At 41.6% G+C, this 23,932-nt stretch overlaps 1 protein-coding gene across 1 annotated transcript; it reads right to left on the bottom strand.

The window, feature by feature from the left end:
• Positions 1–19: 19 nt before the first annotated feature.
• On the bottom strand, positions 20–22,359 carry gmip (GEM interacting protein). Its single transcript, XM_033644885.2, has 21 exons — positions 22,090–22,359; positions 20,595–20,685; positions 18,747–18,843; positions 18,564–18,603; positions 15,902–16,027; positions 13,164–13,228; positions 12,941–13,048; positions 12,743–12,823; positions 12,322–12,483; positions 12,051–12,188; positions 10,200–10,390; positions 9,688–9,779; positions 9,533–9,595; positions 9,324–9,413; positions 9,069–9,211; positions 8,601–8,777; positions 8,371–8,508; positions 7,100–7,299; positions 6,684–7,008; positions 2,939–3,041; positions 20–2,151 (listed from the first exon to the last, which is right to left on the bottom strand). The coding sequence occupies exons 1-21, from the start codon at positions 22,133–22,135 to the stop codon at positions 1,514–1,516; spliced, it is 3,114 nt and encodes a 1,037-aa protein (XP_033500776.1). The 5' UTR covers positions 22,136–22,359; the 3' UTR covers positions 20–1,513.
• Positions 22,360–23,932: the final 1,573 nt, after the last annotated feature.

Raw genomic sequence — 23,932 nt, 5'->3', positions numbered from 1 at the left:
AACATATGGAAACATGTAATTAGAAATAAGTGGTTTATTGCCCTTCTACTATTGTGTCTGGCATGTTTCCCCCACACACTGGGAGAAGACCGCCCCCTTGTGTCCAAACAGGAAAGGTGCATGATAACGTATAAGATCTTAATATAACTTCACACCAATGAAGGCATATCTTATTTTATATAACAAAAAAAAGTCCATCTGGAGCCTATAAAACACTTAAAAACACAACAAACAGACAACAGGATTATTTAAAAAAAAAATACAACACTTAATGGCGATTGTATTTCGCTGATTTTCATTAGTTTGTTCAGGACAAAACCAGAAACTCGATACTTGATGTGCTAGTTTACTGATTTCATACCACCTGTTTGTTACATTCAAATACAGTAGAAATATTAAAAACCTTTGATAACTGAACCGTTCTTGTCTGCTGTGGGTGTTAGACAGCTGGATGGTCAACAGATCAAATCTCAAAGTGGATTAGTCATAGTAAGGCTGTGTAAGTAGGTAAGCATCAGGCCTGAACTTTTCAACTGTGTGTCCTTCCAGAGTCACGTGAATGTGAGTGTGAGGTTTGTGTGTGAGTAAAATATGTTGAAAAACTGCATAAATCTTGATAAAAGTTACACACAATAAAAGAGATACTAAAAGAATACTTCACCCCCCAAATGACCATTTGTGTATCAATTACAATTATTCGTGCCTCCGGTGAACTTGGACTCCCAAAACAAAGAAAATTCTTAATACATTGGATTAATTGGGGGCCGCCTTTAACAACAGCAAAACTATGTCAAAACATCTGTTTACAAACTCTCACACAACTACTGTAGTATAATCCAAGTCTCATTTATCCAGTCGTTTGCCTGACACTGAAACTGACACTGAAACTTTACTATGCTCCCTTCAAAGCCAGACTCTATTTACAAAACTAGTAATTTAACCCTGCTGGCAGCTGCTGGTCTACCACTACCTCAACCAGTTAGTTTGTATTATTGTGTGACTTTGGTGTTTCTAAAGGGTTAGTTCAGATTCACCAAAGTCACACAGTAATACAAACAAACCAACTGATTGAGGCAACTGTGGACCAGCACCTCCTGTGTTCAGTGAGGTAAAATGGCTGCTTTTGTCAACAGAGTCTGGCTTTAAAGATACCACAGATTACGTTCATTTTTAGGTCATCATAAGAAAAGGGCAGTCTGTTTGGGAATTGCTGAGCCACATGACTGGATAAATGTGACCTAAATGATATTGCAGGAGTTGTTAGAGATATGTTTTGATGATGTAGTTTTGCTGTTATAAAATGTGGACCCTTATGACTTCAATTAATCAAGAATTCTCTCAGTTTTAGGATTCTTCATTCACCCTGGATGCATCCTTGAAGTTTTCTTCAAGAATTTAACGTAACACTGGCTGAGTAACTGATATACAAAAGATAATTTGGGGCAGTGAAGTATTCCTCTAACCTTTTATTCTACATCCAGTGTGTGTGAATATTCCATATTTCTGTCCTTCCTCAGACAAAGAGCTGCTCGTCCTTCCCTGAGTGGCTGCGTCTCAGCTTCAGGCCAGACAGGATCTTCTGCGCTGGTGATGTCAGGTTGTGCTCAAGAGGAAGTGTCTTTGGTGACTGACACAGAGCCTGTCTCTGTCCAGCACTCTGTCTGTTACTGGATGCATTTATGTCCTGATTAACCTCACGCCCAGACGCCACCTCCTGAGAAGACTCCTGTGTTGAAATAGAAGATGTCTCAGATGCAGCTGATGTGAACATTGAGTCCAACCCCAGCATGTACTGCACAACCTCGCGGGGGCTCAGCGGAACGTCCACTTTATTCTCTGTGGCAACAGTGGCCTGGAGTGGCTGGTGGGTTTTCTCAGAGTGGACCTCTAAGTTCTGGGATAGTCTCTGTGTCCCTGTTTCTGGAGAGGAGCTGCGGCTGCTGTCTGCGCTCCCCGGACGGCCCCTCGCTGGGGTCGCAGGCTGTCTGGCTGCACGACCTGGATTGGAGAGTCGGGTTCCTAGGTTATGATGCCGGTAATACTTCACAGGCTGTCTGGTGAAGCGATAGTGTGGCTGGGTCCCCAAACCAGAGTCTGGTCCTTCCCCCGGCTCACCCTGAGGATCGCTTGATGCCCCTTTCATAGCCAGGACTGAGGCAGAGGAAGGAGAACAAGCGTGTGATTCATGACAGTATTTAAAGGTTATTGATTACAATAAAATTGGATTTCCCTGCATATTGTTTCCAGCTGGTTCAAACACAGAACCTAAACTTCTGGAAGGTCTACAGTGCAGACTGGAACTATATCCTGCACTGATCTGAAAGTGATCAACAGAGGTTAAAAACCATATCTGCTACTCTGATATATTCATGTCTTTGGCTGTGAATGGAAGCCTTGAAGCTGCTTGCTGTTGTAGCCACAGAGAAGAGAGCACCTCAGAACTACAGCGAGAGTAAAGCAAGCAGAAGAGATAAAACCTCAGCCTCAGCTAAGCCATCTGACTCACCCAACTAGATGGCGTCAGCTAAAAAAAAATGGAAGGAAGTCTTATTTCTATAAATAACTGGAGGAAACATGTAAAGTGAGAAAAAGAAACGAGAACAACAACAGACACTCGAGGCACTCTCCACCCACTGCATCTGGTGCTTAGGACGATACTGAGAAACAGTGAGCTAGAACAAACCACCTGTCTGTGAGAAATACAGTAAACAACTCGGGAGCTGTACGTACAACACCTACAAGATCCTCTACAGGATTAATTAAAACACATCATCAAGCAGCAGAGGTACATGATGACATGATAATCTCATTACACCAACACGTAAAAACCTCAACATCTACAAATTACACAACACATCTACTGTGAATGAAAGTCTATCGTTATCTTGTTGACCTATTCTATACAGGAGTAACTGCTCTATCACTACGTCCCGCCTACCTGCTTGCTCACTGGCTTCAGGGCTGAGCTGGTCCACTGCCTCATTGGATGAAGACTTGTCAGATATATAACCCTCGCTTGACTCTCTCTTGATTGTTCGATTCTGTTGGAATGACACAAGTTGAATGGTGGATCTTTGCAAGTATATTTACAGACTACATCTGAACCTAAAGTTCTGCAGCACTACAGTATGTGATGGTGATTGTTACAGTGAAAGCGCCAAGAAAATACATTTGAAAAACTCAACAGCAGTGTCTCTTTCCAGAAATCATGATCCGGGTGTTCAAGATAATCTACAGACCTTTATGTGAGCAGTTTCATGTAGGAACTATTTTCTTTCAACCAAACAAACTGTATCACCATGCAGAAGGAGAAGTGCATCTACTCATGGACGAGAGGCTTATGTTTATGATTAGAGATGGGAATTTTAAGTTACACCCATTTTTGAATACTCACGCTCACTCACTCACTCACTCACTCACTCACTCAAATTATTATAGAGTATAGATATTCACAAAAAAGAGGAGGAATGTAAATTGGCCAACCATGGAAACCAGGCTTCAATTAGACTATAAATTCAAGGTTGACATAAGAAAAATCAGCAAACTTTCCATCACCAATGTTATGTAGGCTAACTGCAGCCTTAATGGCCATCTCCAAAGTCCAGAGCCACTCACCTCCTGGTCAGTTCACCGTTTGTCCGGCGAGCAAATGCTAACACAGTAGAAGTGGCTCGACTCTGTGATGCAAACAGTTACCCCTGTCCAGTGGTGTAGTGGTAGCTGATGAGATGGGTGCACTACTAGATAAATGGGTAGGTTAGAGAGGAGGAGATGGGTATACTCTCCTATATATTCCAATGGCTTTTTGGGTAATAGGTGGGTATACTGTAAACAGCCAGAAAAATAGGTAGGTATACCCTGTGTACCTACAGTACTGGCCAAAAGTTTGGACGCACCTTCTCATTCAATGCGTTTTCTTTATTTTTTTATGACTATTTACATTGTAGATTCTCACTGAAGGCATCAAAACTATGAATGAACACATGTGGAGTTATGTACTTAACAAAAAAAGGTGAAATAACTGAAAACATGTTTTATATTCTAGTTTCTTCAAAATAGCCACCCTTTGCTCTGATTACTGCTTTGCACACTCTTGGCATTCTCTCGATGAGCTTCAAGAGGTAGTCACCTGAAATGGTTTCCACTTCACAGGTGTGCCTTATCAGGGTTAATTAGTGGAATTTCTTGCTTTGTCAATGGGGTTGGGACCATCAGTTGTGTTGTGCAGAAGTCAGGTTAATACACAGCCGACAGCACTATTGGACAACTGTTAAAATTCATATTATGGCAAGAACCAATCAGCTAACTAAAGAAAAACGAGTGGCCATCATTACTTTAAGAAATGAAGGTCAGTCAGTCCGGAAAATTGCAAAAACTTTAAATGTGTCCCCAAGTGGAGTCGCAAAAACCATCAAGCGCTACAACGAAACTGGCACACATGAGGACCGACCCAGGAAAGGAAGACCAAGAGTCACCTCTGCTTCTGAGGATAAGTTCATCCGAGTCACCAGCCTCAGAAATCGCAAGTTAACAGCAGCTCAGATCAGAGACCAGATGAATGCCACACAGAGTTCTAGCAGCAGACCCATCTCTAGAACAACTGTTAAGAGGAGACTGCGCCAATCAGGCCTTCATGGTCAAATAGCTGCTAGGAAACCACTGCTAAGGAGAGGCAACAAGCAGAAGAGATTTGTTTGGGCCAAGAAACACAAGGAATGGACATTAGATCAGTGGAAATCTGTGCTTTGGTCTGATGAGTCCAAATTTGAGATCTTTGGTTCCAACCGCCGTGTCTTTGTGAGACACAGAAAAGGTGAACGGATGGATTCCACATGCCTGGTTCCCACTGTGAAGCATGGAGGAGGAGGTGTGATGGTGTGGGGGTGTTTTGCTGGTGACACTGTTGGGGATTTATTCAAAATTGAAGGCACACTGAACCAGCATGGCTACCACAGCATCCTGCAGCGACATGCCATCCCATCCGGTTTGCGTTTAGTTGGACGATCATTTATTTTTCAACAGGACAATGACCCCAAACACACCTCCAGGCTGTGTAAGGGCTATTTGACCAAGAAGGAGAGTGATGGAGTGCTGCGGCAGATGACCTGGCCTCCACAGTCACCGGACCTGAACCCAATCGAGATGGTTTGGGGTGAGCTGGACTGCAGAGTGAAGGCAAAGGGGCCAACAAGTGCTAAACACCTCTGGGAACTCCTTCAAGACTGTTGGAAAACCATTTCAGGTGACTACCTCTTGAAGCTCATCGAGAGAATGCCAAGAGTGTGCAAAGCAGTAATCAGAGCAAAGGGTGGCTATTTTGAAGAAACTAGAATATAAAACATGTTTTCAGTTATTTCACCTTTTTTTGTTAAGTACATAACTCCACATGTGTTCATTCATAGTTTTGATGCCTTCAGTGAGAATCTACAATGTAAATAGTCATGAAAATAAAGAAAACGCATTGAATGAGAAGGTGTGTCCAAACTTTTGGCCTGTACTGTATGTATACCCTCCACTACACCACTGGCCCTGTCGATGTGTGTGTGTGCAGGCAGACTCTCACCAGCTGTTCCCTGATGTGAAGCTCACACTCCTGCAACAGCTGTCTCATGATAAACAGAGAGACAGCGACAGCGGGGCAGCTGCTGAGCAAAGCAACACAGTGCATGCAGCTCAACAATAAAATACGCTTTTACACATTTTAAATGGTAAATGAAATATATAAAAGCCATATTCATATGTGGGAGGTTGGGTGATGATTACTTTATGTGTTGAATGAATACTGACATCCAAATCGAGTACTCATGCCCATCCCTACTCTTGAAAGCTGCCTCGGCTGGGCTGTAACATTAGCTAGCTCAGTAAGGCTAGGTGAGCTAGCAGTAGATGCACACTTCCTTCTGCATGGTGATACAGTTGCTGGGTGTAATTTGATATAAAGAAAATAGTTCTCACATGAAACTGCTCACAAGAAGGTCAGTGGATTATCTTGAGCACCTGGGTCATGATTTCTAGAAAGAGACACTGCTGTTGATTTTTTGATGTATTTTTTTGGCGTTTTGAGCTCCACAAGCTGAGTGCCATCTAGTTCCATTATACTCAAGAGAAGGCAGACATCTTTATGCTCAATATCTTTAACACTCAGCCACTCACACCAAAACAACTACACTGATAAATAGCGCTACAGGTAAGGGGAAAAATAAGTATTTTTGATTTGGCTGTGAACTGTCCCTTTAAAATGTGAGATTAGGTGGGCCCCCCAGTATAAACTGCCTTTTTTTCTACTGAGCCATCTGGTCCAGCCACTGTAAAAGTCTACAGTGGGGTAAACTCTTCTTGTTTATAAGCAATAGCAGTGAAATGTAGACAGTGTAGTAAAGCTTGACAGAAGGCTTTGCAGGTCAGAGACCAGAGAGCAGGAGAAATGTAGCAGCTGTCCAGCATGTTAATCCTGAGAGAGTGCCATGTGCTAAGGCTCTTAAAACAACAGGTGAATTAATCAGGAAAAGTAGCTCAGGTACACACTCTGCCCCGAGTGTGCCAGGCAACTGCTGGTGATTCATTTTAAGCTGACGCAGCAGTCAAGTGCTGAGAGATTTTGCATTTATGAGTCCTGTAAAAACCCTGCACACTTGAATGGAGCAGCTACTAAGTCTGTGTGGAGCTGTATGTCACTGACTTACTTCTAGTGAGTGTGGTCGCTCTCTGGAGGAGGTTTCATGTTCTGAGCTGGTGTAAACTTCCCCGTCCAGGGCACAGGAAGCTCGGGGAGGGGTGTCTGGAAGAGGTGCAGTAGGGGCTGGGGGAGGAGGCGTACTGGGTCTCTGCTGAAGGCCAAAAATCTTGTCGTGGTGTGTGATGAGGAACTCAACAAGCACAGCCTGGTAACTGGTCTCCAGCAGGGCAATCATTGACATGTCCGACGACACAGGAGGGCGCAGTAGTGTTGGCCCAAACACAATACCCAAATTGCTAGGAGACATCTTGTTCTCTTGGTTCTCTGACACTCTGTGAAAGCAGAGAGAGGACAAATTAAAGAAGGATTCAAGACAAATCTCCAGGAGGTGTTGAGTAAAACATAACCCTACTGCATGCTCACTTGTGTAGGTGAGACATCATGTACTGCAAGGTGCTGTAGTAATATGAAGGGAGTTTCTGTAGTAGTTTTTCCAGGTTGTGAACAATGTCCATTGTCTCGTTAGTGTCTGGTGCCGGCTCCCTTTCACTCAGGTTCTGAATGGTCTTTCCCACCGCGATGAAATTATTGTACAGGTCATAGGTTAGTAAGGGCTCGGGGAGCTAGAGGAGGGAGTGACAAATAGAGAGAGTTACTCACTAAGATCAGAGAGAAAAGCTTTGTGAGGAAGCAACCAAGAGACACAAGTATTGTGTATTGTGATTTAACAGCCACTGAATACTTAATATTGAAGTCTAGACATCAATGAATTAATATAATTGAAATATTTTACTTTGAAAACCATGTATCTGAATTTATTGGCCCTGAATTCACCTCTTTGAAATAAGAATATGAAATTTCTTGATTTCTAATTTGAAGGGCTGGTTTTGAATATCATTTTTCAATGCTCACAAATTCATATCCAAAAATTCCAAGTTTCAAAATTTCAAAAAAGATTCAGGCTGCTCAAATACGACTGGTCGAATTCAGATCTAAAAATTTTAGTTGCAACTTTCAGCTAGAACAAGTCAAATTTAATCAGTCAAATTATTTAGGCTAAATCGCCTATCCTGTTCTGAGTAGCCCTAAGTATGCTATTTGATTTTTTTTTTTTTTAACTTGAATTTTTTAATCTGGATTTGACCAGTCACATTTGAGTAACTTGATTTTTTTTTTGTTCTGAAACTTGAATATTTGGATATAAATTTGTGAACACTGAAAACACAAATATTCAAATTTAACATCTGAAATTGCAAATCAAGAAATTTCATGTTTTTTTATTTCAAAGAGGTGAATTCAAAACAAATAATTTCAGATTTCTTTTTAAATTGAACATTTATTTAACCAGAAAACCTCAACAACACTGAACAAAAATATAAAATTAAAATGTACAGCTCTAAAACAAGCTAAATAAAACACAAAATGATATTATTAACACAAAAAGAGGACGTGAACCATAAAAACGCATAAAAAAGGGCAACTACATAAGGTTACAAAGATGTATAATATTTAATTTAATTTTTAATTTAATTTCAATGCTATGATTTCATTAGTGTTTAAATTTTAGTATTTATTGGCTGTTAAATTCAATGCTTATGGTTCCTGTTTGCTTCCCTACAGCAGGTCTGACACTAACTTCTCTTATAATCATCCTAATGCACTCAGTGAAGTTGATTTGGTAATGACTCCTGTACCTCTTTGAAGAAGTGCTTAAGGATGGAGGTGATGTCATGCGGTGAAAGGTCAGAGAGGTCCACCTGCTCCTTCTGTATCTCAAAGGCCTGACAGAGCTTCTGGATGCGAGGCTTGGACCCACTCACACGATACACACCCTTAGAGAAGAACGATGAAAACTATTATCAGATCAAAACTAACTAACATATCTTTTTTTTTAACATTTGGTCACTGAGATAGTAAATAATACCTGGACAGAGAGAGCGCGACTCTCAATCTCAGATGTGCAGCGCACCACCACAAAGGGCAACTCGTCTGGCCTTTCACGGGACAGCAGAGAGAGGTCCACGCCGAACACAGTCCCCTTCCTGTGCTCACACTCTAGCTGACACACTTCCATACACTTCCTGTGCAAAGCCAGGCCGCACTGAAGGTGGGACAGCACAGAGGACAGAGAACATCAGCATCCAAGGGCGTAGGTTTCATTTCAACATTTCACATTAGTTTCCTGCATTCTGGTGAATTTATATACAGCAATTTCTGCCTTTTCTACATCCGTTTATGGTGTAATATCTCGACTTTCATCAAAATAAAAACCCTACCTTCATGAAATATTGAGGGGTCCCCAGTGCCCCCCTGGAATCTACACCTAGCAGCATTTATGTTTTGCTGTTCATCTCCAAATGCACTGTTAATGCATATCTCTCCTATTTCATACCTCCTCACATTCGACCCCATTGACGACGATGTAGTTTTCACACTGCTTGCATTTGACCATCTTGCTCTTCATCTTCCTGAGTTGGTGTGTCAGTGCAGCCCTTGTAATTGTGCGCACTTTGGCTGGCTGACTGTCAATATATTCTGCAGAGAGAGGGAGAGGATAGAATTGTGTGATGTAATAAAGCCCATGGAGAGTTAAGTGAGTTCTTGAGAAGTATTCTGTTTGTGGAGGCATAAAAAGGGAGCAACAAACCTGATTCTGACGCAACATCCCGTTCGTCCATGTCGTCCGATGACACTGTCAAAGTGGATGCAGTTTTAGGCAGCCTCCTATTAGTGTGAGCTTCAATTCCCATGGAGCAGAGACACAGCAGAGGGGAAAGCAAAACATGTTTATCCTTGCACGGCCTTCTTTTTGCATGTGAAAGAAAAATGACAGAACAAATGCAGGCTTGTGCTCACCAGGGCTGGACAGAGATTCTAAACTGCCTCCAAAACTCTCACTGTCACTGCACCCTGTTCTCCCTGAAGTGCACAGAAACATATGAGAAAACTTTAATTAAAATGGATCATTTATCTGTTAAGATAATCATGGTGTAGTCACTGGGAGTCCTTACTGCCATCAGTGGGCCGTCTCAAAGGGCTATCGTCTGTCATAGGCAAAGAGTCCTGCACAGAGCCGAGCGTGTTGCTGGTCTTTCGTTTGTTCCTTTCAAACAAAAAGGATTGTGACAATCATTTTAATGAATAAAGAGTAAGCAGAAGTAAGTAAAAGTTGTACACCCAGCGGATATCAAACAATTTTTCTGCTTCCATCCCACTTGAATTGATTGAACTAAAACATCTCAGCAAACAAGAGCAGGAGAGAGATTGTTAATCCAGGTTTAGAGCTTGCACCAAATATTTAATTAAGAGTTGAGCACACAGACACATCCAAGCTGTCTGAGTTTTTCTTTCTAAAATGTTTTCATAAATAATTACCTTCTTGTTTTCACTCCATATTAATTTTAATGTCTAGCCTTGAACAAATAAATTACAATTTTATAAAAGCTACATACACTTCTGATATGCGCAGTAAACAACACAGCCAGAATAAGAGCAGAGACAGTCATCGGACAGTTCAGCGTACCCTTTGCACTGAGGAACATAATCCTGGAAGGTAAAGACTTGGAGAGGTTGCTCGGGGCGACGCTTGCTGAGGACGTAGAGCAGATAGGGCTCGCCAGGCTCCAGGGACCTGCACGTCAACTCCAGGTTGTGATAGCCGAGGGGAACAGACTCTGTTTGCTGCCGCTGGTAGTAAAACATGTTAACTGTGGCCTGATGCAGAGAGGAGACATGATGGGGAAGAAGAAAGCTGTTATTTTACTGTGCTAATTCAAATAGCTATGTTAGTGTAATATACAATGCCAGAGCACTGCTTTCCTTTTCAAATCTTGATCAATGCTGTTTTAATCTCAACACAAAAGAAATAAAATGTAGTTTTTCATGTAGTAGAAGATGAAATTCTATAAGAGTAATTTCTTTGTTTTATTCTATTTCAAGGCAAAGTTGCAAACCATAAAGCACTAATTAAAGGAGCAGTGTGTAGGATTTAGTGGCATCTAGTGGTGAAGATTGCAGATTGCAACCTGCTGAAACTTCTCCCATGAGCCGAGCATGAACTCCCTGTTAGGATTCCTCCAGTGTTCACTGTCCAGGAGGTTTTACCCAGGAGCCGATTTATCCGCAGAGGTCCCTTCCTCTCCAAAACAAACTTACCAGGGGTCCCATTTATAAAACAGCGAGGAGGATCCATACTAAAAATGTACGTACCCACAAAAGCCAGAAATGGCGTGCACCATAAAATATTCAACAATTTCTACAATCAGGCTTCAACCTCAGCATCTACGCCGCCAAAATCCCACCTCCAAAATATCTGTAAGCATGGCTCAAAGTTTATCCCATCAAGTCTATTTTTATAGATCACAACTTTTGTGCGGGAAGTGGCATACGCTTCTTTCAGGCCTCGTTTTGCACATACGCGATGTTTATAAATGAGACCCCAGGTGTTTAAAACTGGTTAAAACACTGACTAAATTAGTGTCACATTACAAATTAGTGTGTCTCAGATGGCGTTTGGCTCGTTGCTGATAGTCCGTTGGCCCAGCACCTGCTATTATGTGCCCACCTTTTTTTTTGATAACTTAACATCCAAATGCTCAGAAAGTTTTAACCAGGAGCCAAATTACCCACAGAGGTTTCTTCCTCCCCAAAAGAAACGGACCCTATGATTTAAATTGGTAAAAACACTAAGTGAAGGAATTTTCATGTTAAAAAAATCTGTGTTTTTCTGACGCTCTCCTCTTGGAGGGGCTCCTAATTAAGATGGACAATGCAAAATCACAAATGGCCCTATGTAGAGCCAGTGTTTAATTTGTCCATTCTGAGCTACCATAGAGATGTGGCAGTGCAACAAGGCGGACAACAACGACAGTGATGATTCTTATCTTCAGATGAAACAAACTGCAACACAAACTTAAGAAAACACACTTCCATTTCTGCCAATATATCGCACTAAATCCTACACACCGGACCTCTAAGCAGATTATTGATTCAAGCAAATACATGTATTTATTTGTGCTGATGTGGAAGTGGAGACATAGTTTACTATTATGTAATAACGAATATACAAATATATGTCATTTTATACACAAGGGGATGCGCTTAAGGCGTTGTTCTCATCAGAAACAGAGAGTGGTTGATTGCATCCAATTGCATCCTTAGCTGATGCTGCTACATGTGCTCATATAGTTGCCCACGTCACAGTGATTTACTCTGTGACTAAAATAACTATGATATTGCTGCTACATGTCCTCTATTTATACAACAACCATTTTTAATAATGCATGCTAAGAGACTGCTGCACAGAAGAACCAACAGTATCTGGATGCACGCTGACAGGAAGACAAATGTTTAGTTTCCTCAATCTCATACCAACCTCCTTGAGCACAGTGTCTCCCTGACAGATGAGCTTGCGAATGTGGGAAATAATTCTTTCTTTGACCTTCACTAACCCATCCTGGTGGATCTTGGCATCATTCACACACTGTTTGTACAGGAGCTCTGCCTCCATCACCTGGAGGAGACAGAGAGAACACCTGAGAGCTGCTAAACCATCACAAGTCTACATCATTGTGTTGTTTATCATTATTAATACACTATGAGCAAAATAATGTGTTTTTTCTGCACTGCATTAAGGGGACATTCACCTTTGTCTGGGCTTCATCCTTGGACTTCCGCCTCTTATCTATTGTTTTGAGTCCAGTTGTATCGTCCACAGCTTTAGCAGAGATGGCTTTAGCCTTCTCCAGCTCATCACAGCGCTGGTAATATTGCTGACGAGCCTTTTTGAGAGCTGTCACTGCATCGTTCTGAAAACACACAGTTGGGAAAAACACACGGATGAGTTTCTTTGTTACTGCGCGAGCCATGTGCAGTCTAACATGTTTTAAGCAGAAATCAACAAGGTCATAAAATATAGATAATTCTTTCACAGAGGGAAATATTTGGTATCAGATGCTCGTTCAGGCATCCAGTCTGTTGGAATGTCAAAATTTGAGTAAATTTGTTTTGACAGTGCAATAAACGGAGCTCGACTTCAGCGATAAACAAGATTCCTAATTCACTTACCATCCTCCTTTGTTCCCGTGCCCACTGCTCCTTAAATTCTCTGCGCCACTTGTCGATCTCATTCTTCTTGGCAGCCAAGGCCTTTGGGACAGAGATACAGGATTAGACACAAAGTCACAGCTACACACACACACGGGCCTCTGAAAGACAGGAAACTCAAACTTTTTGTTATGTGTGTGTCTGTGTGGACTCTCATACTTGGTAACAGCGGTTGTGTATCAGTTCTGAAGTCTTTCTAGAGGTCAGACTGTTCTTGATGTCTTGCTCTAGCGCCATTGTGTAGATGTACTGCAGAGGCATCATTTCCTATAAACGCAAGAACAACTTAAGAAAGTTTTTCTCTAGTAAACATTACTAAGTGAGATTAAATGTTACAAACGCAACTCGAGTCAATAACACTCATCCAGTAAACAAGCTGTACCTGCTGCCCCACGTTGGCTTTTGCTCCTTCGGCTGTCTTCATCACATTTTTTGCAAATTCTTGTTCTGTCAACACAAATTGAGATATTACAACAGTGTACATCGAGATAAGACAAGCACGACTGGACAGAGGATTGAACTGGTACCACAGTATAACCTCTATGTCCCTGGAGATAACCCTGACCTTTACTATAAAGCTCACGAAACCTCCTGGAGCTCAGGCAGGGCTGGCTAGTGTCCATTTTAACCTCACCAGCTACTGATGAGAGCAGAAGCTACAACAGGAAATGGACTAAGACCCATTTGTTTTCAGTGGTTGCGTCTGAAACTGTGAAATGGTCTGTAGATAATCTGACAGCTCTTAAACATCCTGGGCCTGATACTAGCACTTCTCTGATAGCTGTTCATGATCTGACAGCTCTTTTTAAAATTGGACACTACACCCTTAGAAATAAGGGTTAGAAAAAGGAGTCCTTTCTGAAGGGCTGAGGTTTTACCCAGAACCATTTGCTTCTGAAGAACCCTTTCATGAATAAAGGGTTCTTCAAGGGCTCTTTGTAAGACTAAGCATTTAATTAAGAACTTTTTTTTATCCAAAGAGCCCTTTTTGGAAGAATTAATTCTACTCAGATTGTTGAAAGCATGAGTGTTTAAAGATCCTCACTCTCAAATGATCAAATATTTATGTTCTGCCATAGTTAATATCTTTATCATCATGTTATGCAATACATGGTCTGCAAAAAAACCCTTTTTGTACTTGGCATTTAGTGTTTGGCTCTAATTTGGAACCAGCTTTCTGTTCTCAACCCTACTGCACAACTGAAATAATAACGGCTGTAGTAGTGGTGATTTCACAAAATCTCCAGCCCCTAAAAACATAATGGTGAACTCTTGAGTGTTGTGGGTTGCTCTGAAGCACATCAGCCCTGAGAAAGGAACAACGGAGAAGTCAAGTGAGAAATTGTCAGAAAAAACAGCATGCAGTGGTCTCATTAATATTTGGTTCATGCTTTTTTCTGGGGTAAAAACATGTATCTGTAGTAACAGAACAAAAGTTCCCAGGTAATGGATGTAACCCACAATCTTGCTGTTACTGTTTACTTCTGTTGTGTATTGTGCAACGCCGTCCATCAATGATACTGTAAGAGCCACGTAAGCACATATTAATATTTGGTAAGAATTTCTGTGTTGATATGACATATAGGTTCTGACGATATTTAAGTTTACACAACAGTTTCTGTATATTTTGAATAGATGCTAGGTATGTTGCTATAAGGCAGTTTAGTCGCATGACAAAAGAAGAGTGTGGACAACGTCATGCTTAAAAGACGACATGAGGTTTGTGATTTGGATCGTAATAAGTTTCTGACTGTGTTATGCAGTATTGAAGTATAATAAGGGTAATACGTGAGAATATACAGAAATAGGACATTGAGTTGGAAATGGACCGTACAAGATGTAATTTTGGAGAGACTTGGCCTAATGTTTTGTTTCCTTTTTCGTACTCTCAATAAACTTCGTTTAACTTTTTCCCTGCCTCATGTGAGTAATCTCTAGAAAAGGAACAGAAACACGAGTCAAAACTGAGGACACCTCGCAAACTAAGTGGCCTAGGAACTTTGGTACTTCGGTATGTTGAAACTGCCACTATAGACACATTTTTAAATACAGTGGCTCTGAGCAAAACTGATGGAAACAACGTGGGCTGGTTTGCTAGATAACACCAAAGTTCAAGGAATCAGAGCTAATCTGGTGGAAAAGGGGTATGTAAGGGTTACAGGCCAAAGAACCCTAGTCAGCACCTTTATTTCTAAGTGTATACTCTTGCTATTAGGGATCTCACAGTGCTGCTCTGCTACAGCATGTATAATCCACAGTAGTTTGAGGCTGAGCTCCACCCTGCATTACTCATCTATTGCCTAAACACAGTCCTCACACAGCTGAGCAACTCTCCTGTTTCTCTATATTTTGTTTGTTGCCAGTGAACTTACATCTTTGGCATTTCAGTCTGGACACTGGGTACCTGCGCTGGGTGATATGAAGGGTAATCATGGTCTATGTACTCCCCGTCTCCTTTATTACCCCTCTCTGCCCTGCTAATCTGCTCTCTAATCCTTTCTGTGTGTGTGTGTAAAGTGTGCACTTCAGTGAGGTGACTGCACCAACTGCAGACGTCCTCACAGGGTGAAATAATACAGGCAGACCATGTTATGGCAGGTTACAACATAATGTCATACCGTACTAATCAACCCTCTGACATGCCTTAAGTATTGGTTCTTTATCAATGGACAACAGAAGGCTCAGCTCTCCCGAGGCCTGCTGACAACTATAGGAATGTTTAGCTCTTCTAGGAATATGTGGGTGTCTTAAGGCCGTGTTTCTAGTACTAATTACAGCTCCAAATTAAATCAGTCAACAACAGCTTTAGCTCTTCAGGAAATAATTAGAAAAAAGCTGCACCTACTTATACACAATTATAAATAACCCACACTTTAAACAATTAAATGGTGGTACATTTTTAGGACTAGTGGCTGCATAGTGGCTAAAATTTTCATACACTGGATTCACAGTTGCAGAGACAATATATTTGCATTTTGTAAGCACCACATCATATCTGCTTTTATGTGCAGTGTGTACTAACATGTTAGGCACAGGTGTCCTCACACAGACATCACAGATATGGAAATAATTTGCATGTTACGCTACCAGTTCCTTTTTCTCAGCTACATGTGCTCTTACCCAAGGCGATTCTCTTCTCCATCCAGGCCAGGAGGTCTTTGGCATAGCGGCACCACATCTTGGTGTACTGCAGCGCCGTCTCCACTCCATCGTCACACCGACACAGGGCCAGGTCTGCTTCCTGGGCTGAGAGGGAGTACATCAGCATCACTGTGGGGGCTCCACACACTTGGGAGCTGGACCCAGGGATCACACAGTGTCCATTGGGCTACTAGACCCCAGAGCTTGTCAAACAGCCTCCAGCTTCAAAGAAAAACCTTTCTACTCTAGTGTGACAACCCTCCCCCAGCTTCTAGACTTTCTCAGGAAAGATGATCAAAAATCAAACGTCACTTTAAATAAAAAAATACACAAACCCAAAAAAGGAAACAATGATTGCATATGGCAAGTCATATCCGCTCCTCTGAGTAAATGTCCTGTGGTTTCCAGTTGGTGTCAGCAAAAATATGCTGTTGTTGGTTGGCAAAACTCTCTTAAACAAATCCTAAGTCTTCCAACAGACGCACATAGGGATGTGACCTGAGAGAGAAAGGTGTCATGGACCAAAGACAAACAGCTTTAGTTAAATAACTTCCCTCCTCTCCTCTCCTCTCTTCTTGTCTCTGCCTGGCCCCTCCCTCTCACACCTGTTCACTTCAGCCACAAAGAGACAGGCCGAGCTGTGAGAGCAGAGCCACCAACACCACAGAGTGCCAGTGTGTAGTGTCACACACCACCATGTCACAGCTCTATCGTGGTCAGGCAGGCAGGGCGTTGATATGACAACCACTGTGGTTCTTCCTCTCTGACTCACACCAACACAGGGCCGACAATCTATGCGTGACAATCACGTGGTCTCTTGAGCGCGGCCCACACTACTTTCTCTTCTCCTCTTCCTCTCTGTGCTCCACTTTCAGCAGTCAAAATCTACTTGAACATATCTTCATTTTCTCCTGTGGCCAAAGGTCAGAGGAGCAGATGCATTTTAGGAGTTTTCACTTCATGGTCCATGGTGCAGTTCCAAGTATTCAGCTGTGTTTTTAACTGAGCAAGCACGCATTGCCAGGAAGAGTGCAACAACTTCTCTCTCAAGTTCCTCACTCAGACATGCAGATTTTATTCTGCTCTGCTCTTTTACACAGGACGCCACATCCAGTTAGAGTAGTAAAAAAAATCCAAGCAGGGTGATCTTTTCCTCTGAGGCAAAATCCCCCCAAAAGAACAGGCAATTCTACAAGAGTGATGGACCTGTGGCCAGAGTTTGTGCCAAAGTTGACCTCTTATAGCCCTTCCCCTCTGTGTTTCATTTCAGGAAGAACTCTGAGTAGCACTTTCAGAAATCAGCCTCCCAGCAGATCCTGTGCTGCCACATGGCTACGGCCTCCTGCGCTTGGATTGGGGATTATCCTAGTCAGGTCCAGATTGTGGAGTGAGAGGCTTTAGAGGAGCATCCAGTGAGGTTTACCTCCTGGTGTGTGACCCAGCATGGGCAGGAGGAGGGGGGGTCCAATCCCAACCAATGGCAACACATGAAACCAGACTGCCAAAGAGCATTTTCTAGTAATGTGCTTGGTGAGACTTGATTTTGGTTTGATGATATTAAAAGCACTCATACACAAATTAGCTAGTCACTTTGCAGAGTGATAGCAGGGATTACATTAAACGGGATACAGTGCCAGTGACCACCGCTAAACAGGTGCAGACAGATCTGGACTTGAAGGCAAAAGACCTTGTGAAGACTTTTAATTGAGAGATTAGGAGTATTTTTTTACACTCTATTCCTATTCCTAATGTCTTACTGTATTCGTGACCTGTAGTATGAGCCAGACTGTGGTTGAAGTACTTGGCAATTATAGTCAAGTACTACTACTTTACTGTATTTACTGCAACACAACATTGACACCTTTTTGGGGGAGATCCCCTCCTGTTTTCCGCTTGTATCTGAGGTAAAAAACTGAGAGCAGCTGTCTCCTGCTTTAATCCTGTCCCTTTATCCTAATCGTGTTACAACAGGGCAAATGGCTAATAACAAGCCAACAAGTAATGATTAAAAACAAAAAACCCCTCAAACCCAGAACCAAGTAGTATCGAAACTTCCCCAGTCAAACAATACCTGCACGCGACCCATTTTGTACCCACATCTAGAAAAAAAAAGGCTATTTGCCAATAACCACAAGCGTTTCAATTTAATACAACATTTAACTGCCCCACTACCGCAGCAGCTACAATCTAATATAGTCTGTGATGTGTTGAAGTTGAGGGCAGTGTATCTGATGAAGTTGGCAGTGCCAAGATGATGCCAAAACGTTCAAAAGTATGGCTACCCTACATGTCAGTCGTGTCTGGTGGCATCAATCATATGAGGTGCTCTACTGGTATTGGTATCACTTCAAGGATACTGGTATCTTAATCTTTTAAATGACACCCAGCCCTGGTCCTGCACATCATCACCAATGACCTGTTGGGATGCCAATCACAGGGTGGTCTGTGTTAATAAGCTCGTAATTGGACCAGTTAATTCAACAACTATACCACAATGTCTCTGATTCACAGACTGGTGGTAACATGCAGCATAGAGGAGCCTTGTACTGATTCCCAGTGAGCAGAGCTTCAAAGTTTCTATCAGCAGGGCCCAGGGTATACTGACACACACACTCTCTTCTCTCTCACACACAAATCATACCTGCTTGGTTTCCATCTGCTTCAGTGACCTCAGCACGAACCTGTGGACAAAATATATTTTCATAAAGATGTTGATTTTATAAAAGGCATCACTAATCCATCCAAAATACACCGACAAAATTCTGTAAGTGGTTTCCTAAAGGTATTTCATTTTCATTTTAATAAGAAGGTATTGATGCCTTACAGATACATATTGTTGCTCTGTGAGATCCGCACTCTCTGCAGAGATGGATTCAGGGATGGACTGTGAGTCACTGTCTAGCAGCAGTTCCTCCCCTGTACTGAAGAGAGAAAGAAATGTATGGAGTTAAACATGCACAGTTGAACACACATGCACAAAACATACATGTACAAACATTATGTTTCCTTGTGTATGTCTGCCAGACAGCTGTATTAACCAAACTTACTACACATGTTGTTGGGCTGATCAGTGTCACACACACACACAGTGTCTTAAAGGGACAGTTCAACCCCAGAATCCAAAATACATATTTTTCCTCTTACCTGTAGTGCTATTTATCAATCTACATTATTTTTGTGTGAGTTGCAGAGTGTTGAATTATCAGCCGTAGAGATGTCTGCCTTCTCTCAAATATAATGGAACTAGATGGCACTCGGCTTGTGGTGCTCAAAGCGCCAGGAAAATACATTTTAAAAACTCAACAGCAATGTCTCTGTCCAGAAGTCATGATTCAGTCACTCAAGATAATCCAAAGACCTTGTTGTGAGCAGTTTCATATAGGCTAGACCCTTCAAATGCATGAGAGCTAGCAGTAGATGCACGCTTCCTTCTGCATAGTGATACAGTTGGTGGGTGTAGTTTGGTAGAAAGAAAATGGTTCCTACATGAAACTAACACCAAGGTCTGTGGATTATTTTGAGTAACCAGATCACGATTTCCAGAAGGAGACAGTTTTCAAATGTATTAATTTTTTGGCGCTTTGAGCTTTGAGCTTTGAGCTTTGAGCCGAGTGCCATCTAGTTCCACTACATTTGAGCAGGCTGTTCTCATAAACTGTTTGTACCTTTTCCTATGAAAAGTAAAGCATCCAAATTCAAACATATTCCACGTTTTTTGAGAGGCTGCAATCACGTGACCAAAATACTGACAGGAGTTAATAATAAACCAGTCCCAAGTGGTCTTGTAAGGAGGCAGGGTGGGAGGTGGAAGGATCACAAAAACAGACTGCCTCCTGGGACCTTCCCCGAGAGACATGTGTTGAGTTATTTTAAGGTACGTCTTTGCCATGTTTCTTTTCCTAAACTTCACTTGCCTAAACCCAACCTCCATAACTTAATGTTAATTACGTAACTACGTTAAAGACATAACGTCATTTTTTGGGCGCTAATTTGTAGGATATTGTACAAACTAATGTGTCTGCATTTTCATAGATTATCATACAAACCGTACTATGAGGGTATGTCGATTTGAGAAAAGACAGACATCTCTACGGCCGATATCTCAAACACTCGGCAACACTAAACCAATCTAGACTGTTAAACAGCACAACAGATAAGATTATAAATATGTATTTTTGATTTGGGGGTGAACTGTCCCTTTAAGTACATTTTAATGTACAATTATTTATGAACTTTTGCCAATTTACATTCCACTAATCTACTCAATGAGACTTAAAAGCAACAGTGTGATGTCAGATGGCAGATGTGCTATCAAAGGAGAGTTTCCAGTTGCCTATTTTTAGTAGATGTCACAAAAATTGGATTAAAATAGACCTGACCGGATTAAGAATTTGCTCCCATTGCATTTAATAATCTACACTTAGAGATAGCTGGCTGAGTTCATATTAAAGGATTGTGGCTTTGAGCTGACAAATATATCTGAACATTTTTTTTTCTGTATCATTTCCTATAATCAGCCAAGCTTGCAGCATCTTTGAATGACGCCTCACTAACCATTGCTTTTTTTCTTCTGTCACAGTATTCATATCAAACTGAGCGAGCCCAGTGATGCGGGAGACAAGAGACACACGTGGTAGCACCGCTCCATTTGTACATGTTGTATAATACTTACGGACAAATTAAAGTCAATTCGAAGTTATCGAAATCTCTGAAGATCTCACTGTATCGCTTGGTTTCAGATTTAGGGTGCACCCTCTTCACATCTGAAATGAGGGATGGAAAACAAAAAGATGACCTCACTGCTAACTTCATGCATACAGTAACACCATTGTGGATTTGACATCCTGAAGTGTTGTTCACCATCAAACACAGACCACACAGACACGTTGTCTCTATCTCAACACAAATATTTTCTTTCTATAAGCAGAAGTGTGTAACCAGATCTTTTAAAAGCTTTCGTGAAGAAACAAAAGCAGCATTAAGTTCTGCATATCTGAACAGAATCGCTTCTTTCTTTTATGACGACACAAAACAAACAGAAATATGTAGGTCTGAATGATGAATAAGCCGTGTAGCTCCAAGCTGCCTTTTAGTGGTAGTGACATGATGGTGTGTGGTTATTGAAGCACACAAGGTTTTACCTCTGCACTACTTTTTAGCTGCTCAACAAAGGGCAGCTAAACACCTCATGAAGAACAATATACTTTAAGTGAAACACATAAAAGATAAATGACTGGCTCGAAAGATAACTAATAAAGAAATCAAACGTAGTTCCTCCCCTGACGTTACATCTTACAGCATTTCCTTCACGTTTCTGAGAAAAGGAGTTCTTTGACTGACTGTGGACTAAAATACAATGCGGAACAACGTGGCACATTTTGCTAATGAAGCCTCTAACCCACTACTTAAGTGGTGTTTCACCTCGGGGCATAACAAAAAGTCAAGAACTGATGATTTACAACAGATGCAGCGACTATAGAAAAAGCAATGTCGCTCTCTCAGAGAGACGTCTCCATTTTGGTCAACCACATCCTGCTTGCAATTTGTGTCACGTCCTATATTGAACATAGAGTCCTTGTTTTTCACACCAGCAGTGTTTAAGTGAGAACTGAGAGGCAAGTTAGAAGTTATAGCAAAACTAGAACAAATAGGTTTTCGAGTCAAACCCTTAGCTGTTTTGGTTGGCGAACCTAAGTCACAGTGGGGAAATCTTCGTAAGTTCCTAGGAACCAAGGAGAATATTGCAAAAAAATTCTACTTAGAAGTGAATTTTAGTATCTCAAAGACAGATATATCTTGCTAAATAAAAATACAGAAGTCACACAAAAAAAAAGACAGAACAAGAATGTGCTGAAACGGAGACAGTTCAGGAAGTTCACCAATCTTCCTTTGACTTGGAGGATGCCACACAGAGTTAACAAAGGCATATCCAGGCCCATTGTGCATACACCCAATACCAATGCAATACCTATGTCATAATGCCACTACAGCCCTGTCAGCAAATTTCCAATCAGCACAGTCACAGAATATTCATCTATTTAAAAACAATCCTAACGCGTGAAGAGATGTACAAGTGGACTACAAAGGTACATAAAGGGATGATGGCCAACATGAAGTGAAAGGTAACACTTCCTCAAATTACTTAAAAAAACATTCTTTGTTCTCACCTGTGGCTTGAGAGGAATCCTTGTTTGGCACTTGATCTTCCTCCATTTCTAAAGTATCACCACAGGAGCCAGACCCCTACCAACACCACTCACACATCATCTGCCTCTTAAGGTCACACTATGTCACACGATAGAGAGCAGTCTGGTTGAGGTGGCAGGAAATCTGCGCTGCAGTGTGTACACACACTGACACGGTGAATTATTAGCATGCAGCTCTGAGCCTGCAGCCGTTTGTGCTCTGAAAATGATCTTCCTCTGGTGGAGTGGAGGTTGGCCAATCTTGTTTTCACCACCATAGGAAGAGGAAGTGTATCTTGCTGTCATTGTAGGCCCCACCTACGCTATCACACCACACATAGTGTGAAGGTGCAACTGTGTTTAGGCTGTTTCGACTTAGTAGAAAAAAACAAGAATTGACTTCAGACAGTTTGAGAGCAGATTACAGATGTGTGACATTCACAACAGATGTCTGACCTTGATATCGGCAGGTAGTGAAAAGCTGATACTTCATCTGTACTAGAACAGAATACATCATTTTGGTATAACCAACGTCTGCTTCGCTTAAGGAACAAAGGAGCTCATACTCAGAGCATGTGGTTGTTCTGCCTTGGGTTGTACTGTACATCCCACATACAGTACAATCTTCATAGCTTCACAGTTGAAGCAGAGTACTACTAAAACGATGATGCTCTGAGGGTTACCAAGATAGAAGAAGTGAGAGCAAACTCAGTGCTACGTGTCCATATGACACATATACCAGGGATAGGTAACCTGCAGCCCTGGAGCCACGTGCGGCTCTGTAGACCTTCTCCAGTCACTCCCTGTGGCTTTGACAAAAAAATACATTTTCATTTCATTTATAGTATTGACGATAACCGTGATATATAGAAATGAAATAATATCATTTTAATACTACACATAAGATGACGTTGTGTAAATGACCAAGTGCCCCTCTTAATAATTTCCTGTTAATAATGAATGTAATTCCTCTTTCTGTGTAGTTTTGTACAGTCATGACGACAGACTCTATCCACTTCCCTTCACTCGTATTTTTAGTGTAATTCACTGTCTTGTGGACTTTGTTTTGGGGTTTTCTGTTTTTGCTCTTCCTTGTTTTCGTGTCATTCATTCATGTTTAACCTGTTTCCTGTTTCATTTTGTAGATTCTCCCCTCATGTATCTTGTCTGGTTTTACTTCCTGCCTTTGTGTTTTCCCGCCTGCTTTCTATCACACCTGTCTTCCATCGGTTTTGTTAGTCCTTCCCTGTTCCAAGAGTCTTCCCTTCACACCTGTTCTGTATTAGTCGTTTGCTCCACCCTTTCTCTTCTTCTGCCTGCATCCACCTACTCTAGCTGTGCCTCTTTCTTGTGATTAGTTTTCTGGGTATATATATGTGTGTTTCCCTTTGTTCCTTGTCAGTTCATCTGTGTTTGTGGTGTCGTTTCCTGACTGGCCTTTGGTGATGTGTTTTTGCATTTCTTTCCTGAGTTCATTCCTGAGTTTATCATGCCACCCCTGGTTTGTTTCAGGTTAGTTTTGGTTCTCCTTTTTTTTTTAAAAGCATTAAGTGGAGTTGTGCTGCTACCCACTCTCCCTTGGGATCACCTGAGCCTCCCTTGGCATATGGGTGAGTAGATAATGGCTGAATTTTCATTTTTGGGTGCACTATCCCTTTAAAGCTTTCCTTTTGTTCCAAATCCACCTGCCTACTGCTCCACGTTTGGGTCCTTTTCTGTCCTGATATATGGCATTAATTTACCAAAACAGAGACAACACTTAATGAACAAAGCTCCAGATTAATTGGACTGACAGCATTATTACTTTTTTTTTTTTTTAAAATGC

The sequence above is a fragment of the Epinephelus lanceolatus genome, chromosome 18 (assembly GCF_041903045.1).
Source record: "Epinephelus lanceolatus isolate andai-2023 chromosome 18, ASM4190304v1, whole genome shotgun sequence".
NCBI lineage: Eukaryota > Metazoa > Chordata > Actinopteri > Perciformes > Serranidae > Epinephelus > Epinephelus lanceolatus.
Note: the sequence above shows the minus strand (reverse complement) of the source record. Positions and strands in the feature narration are given on the sequence as shown.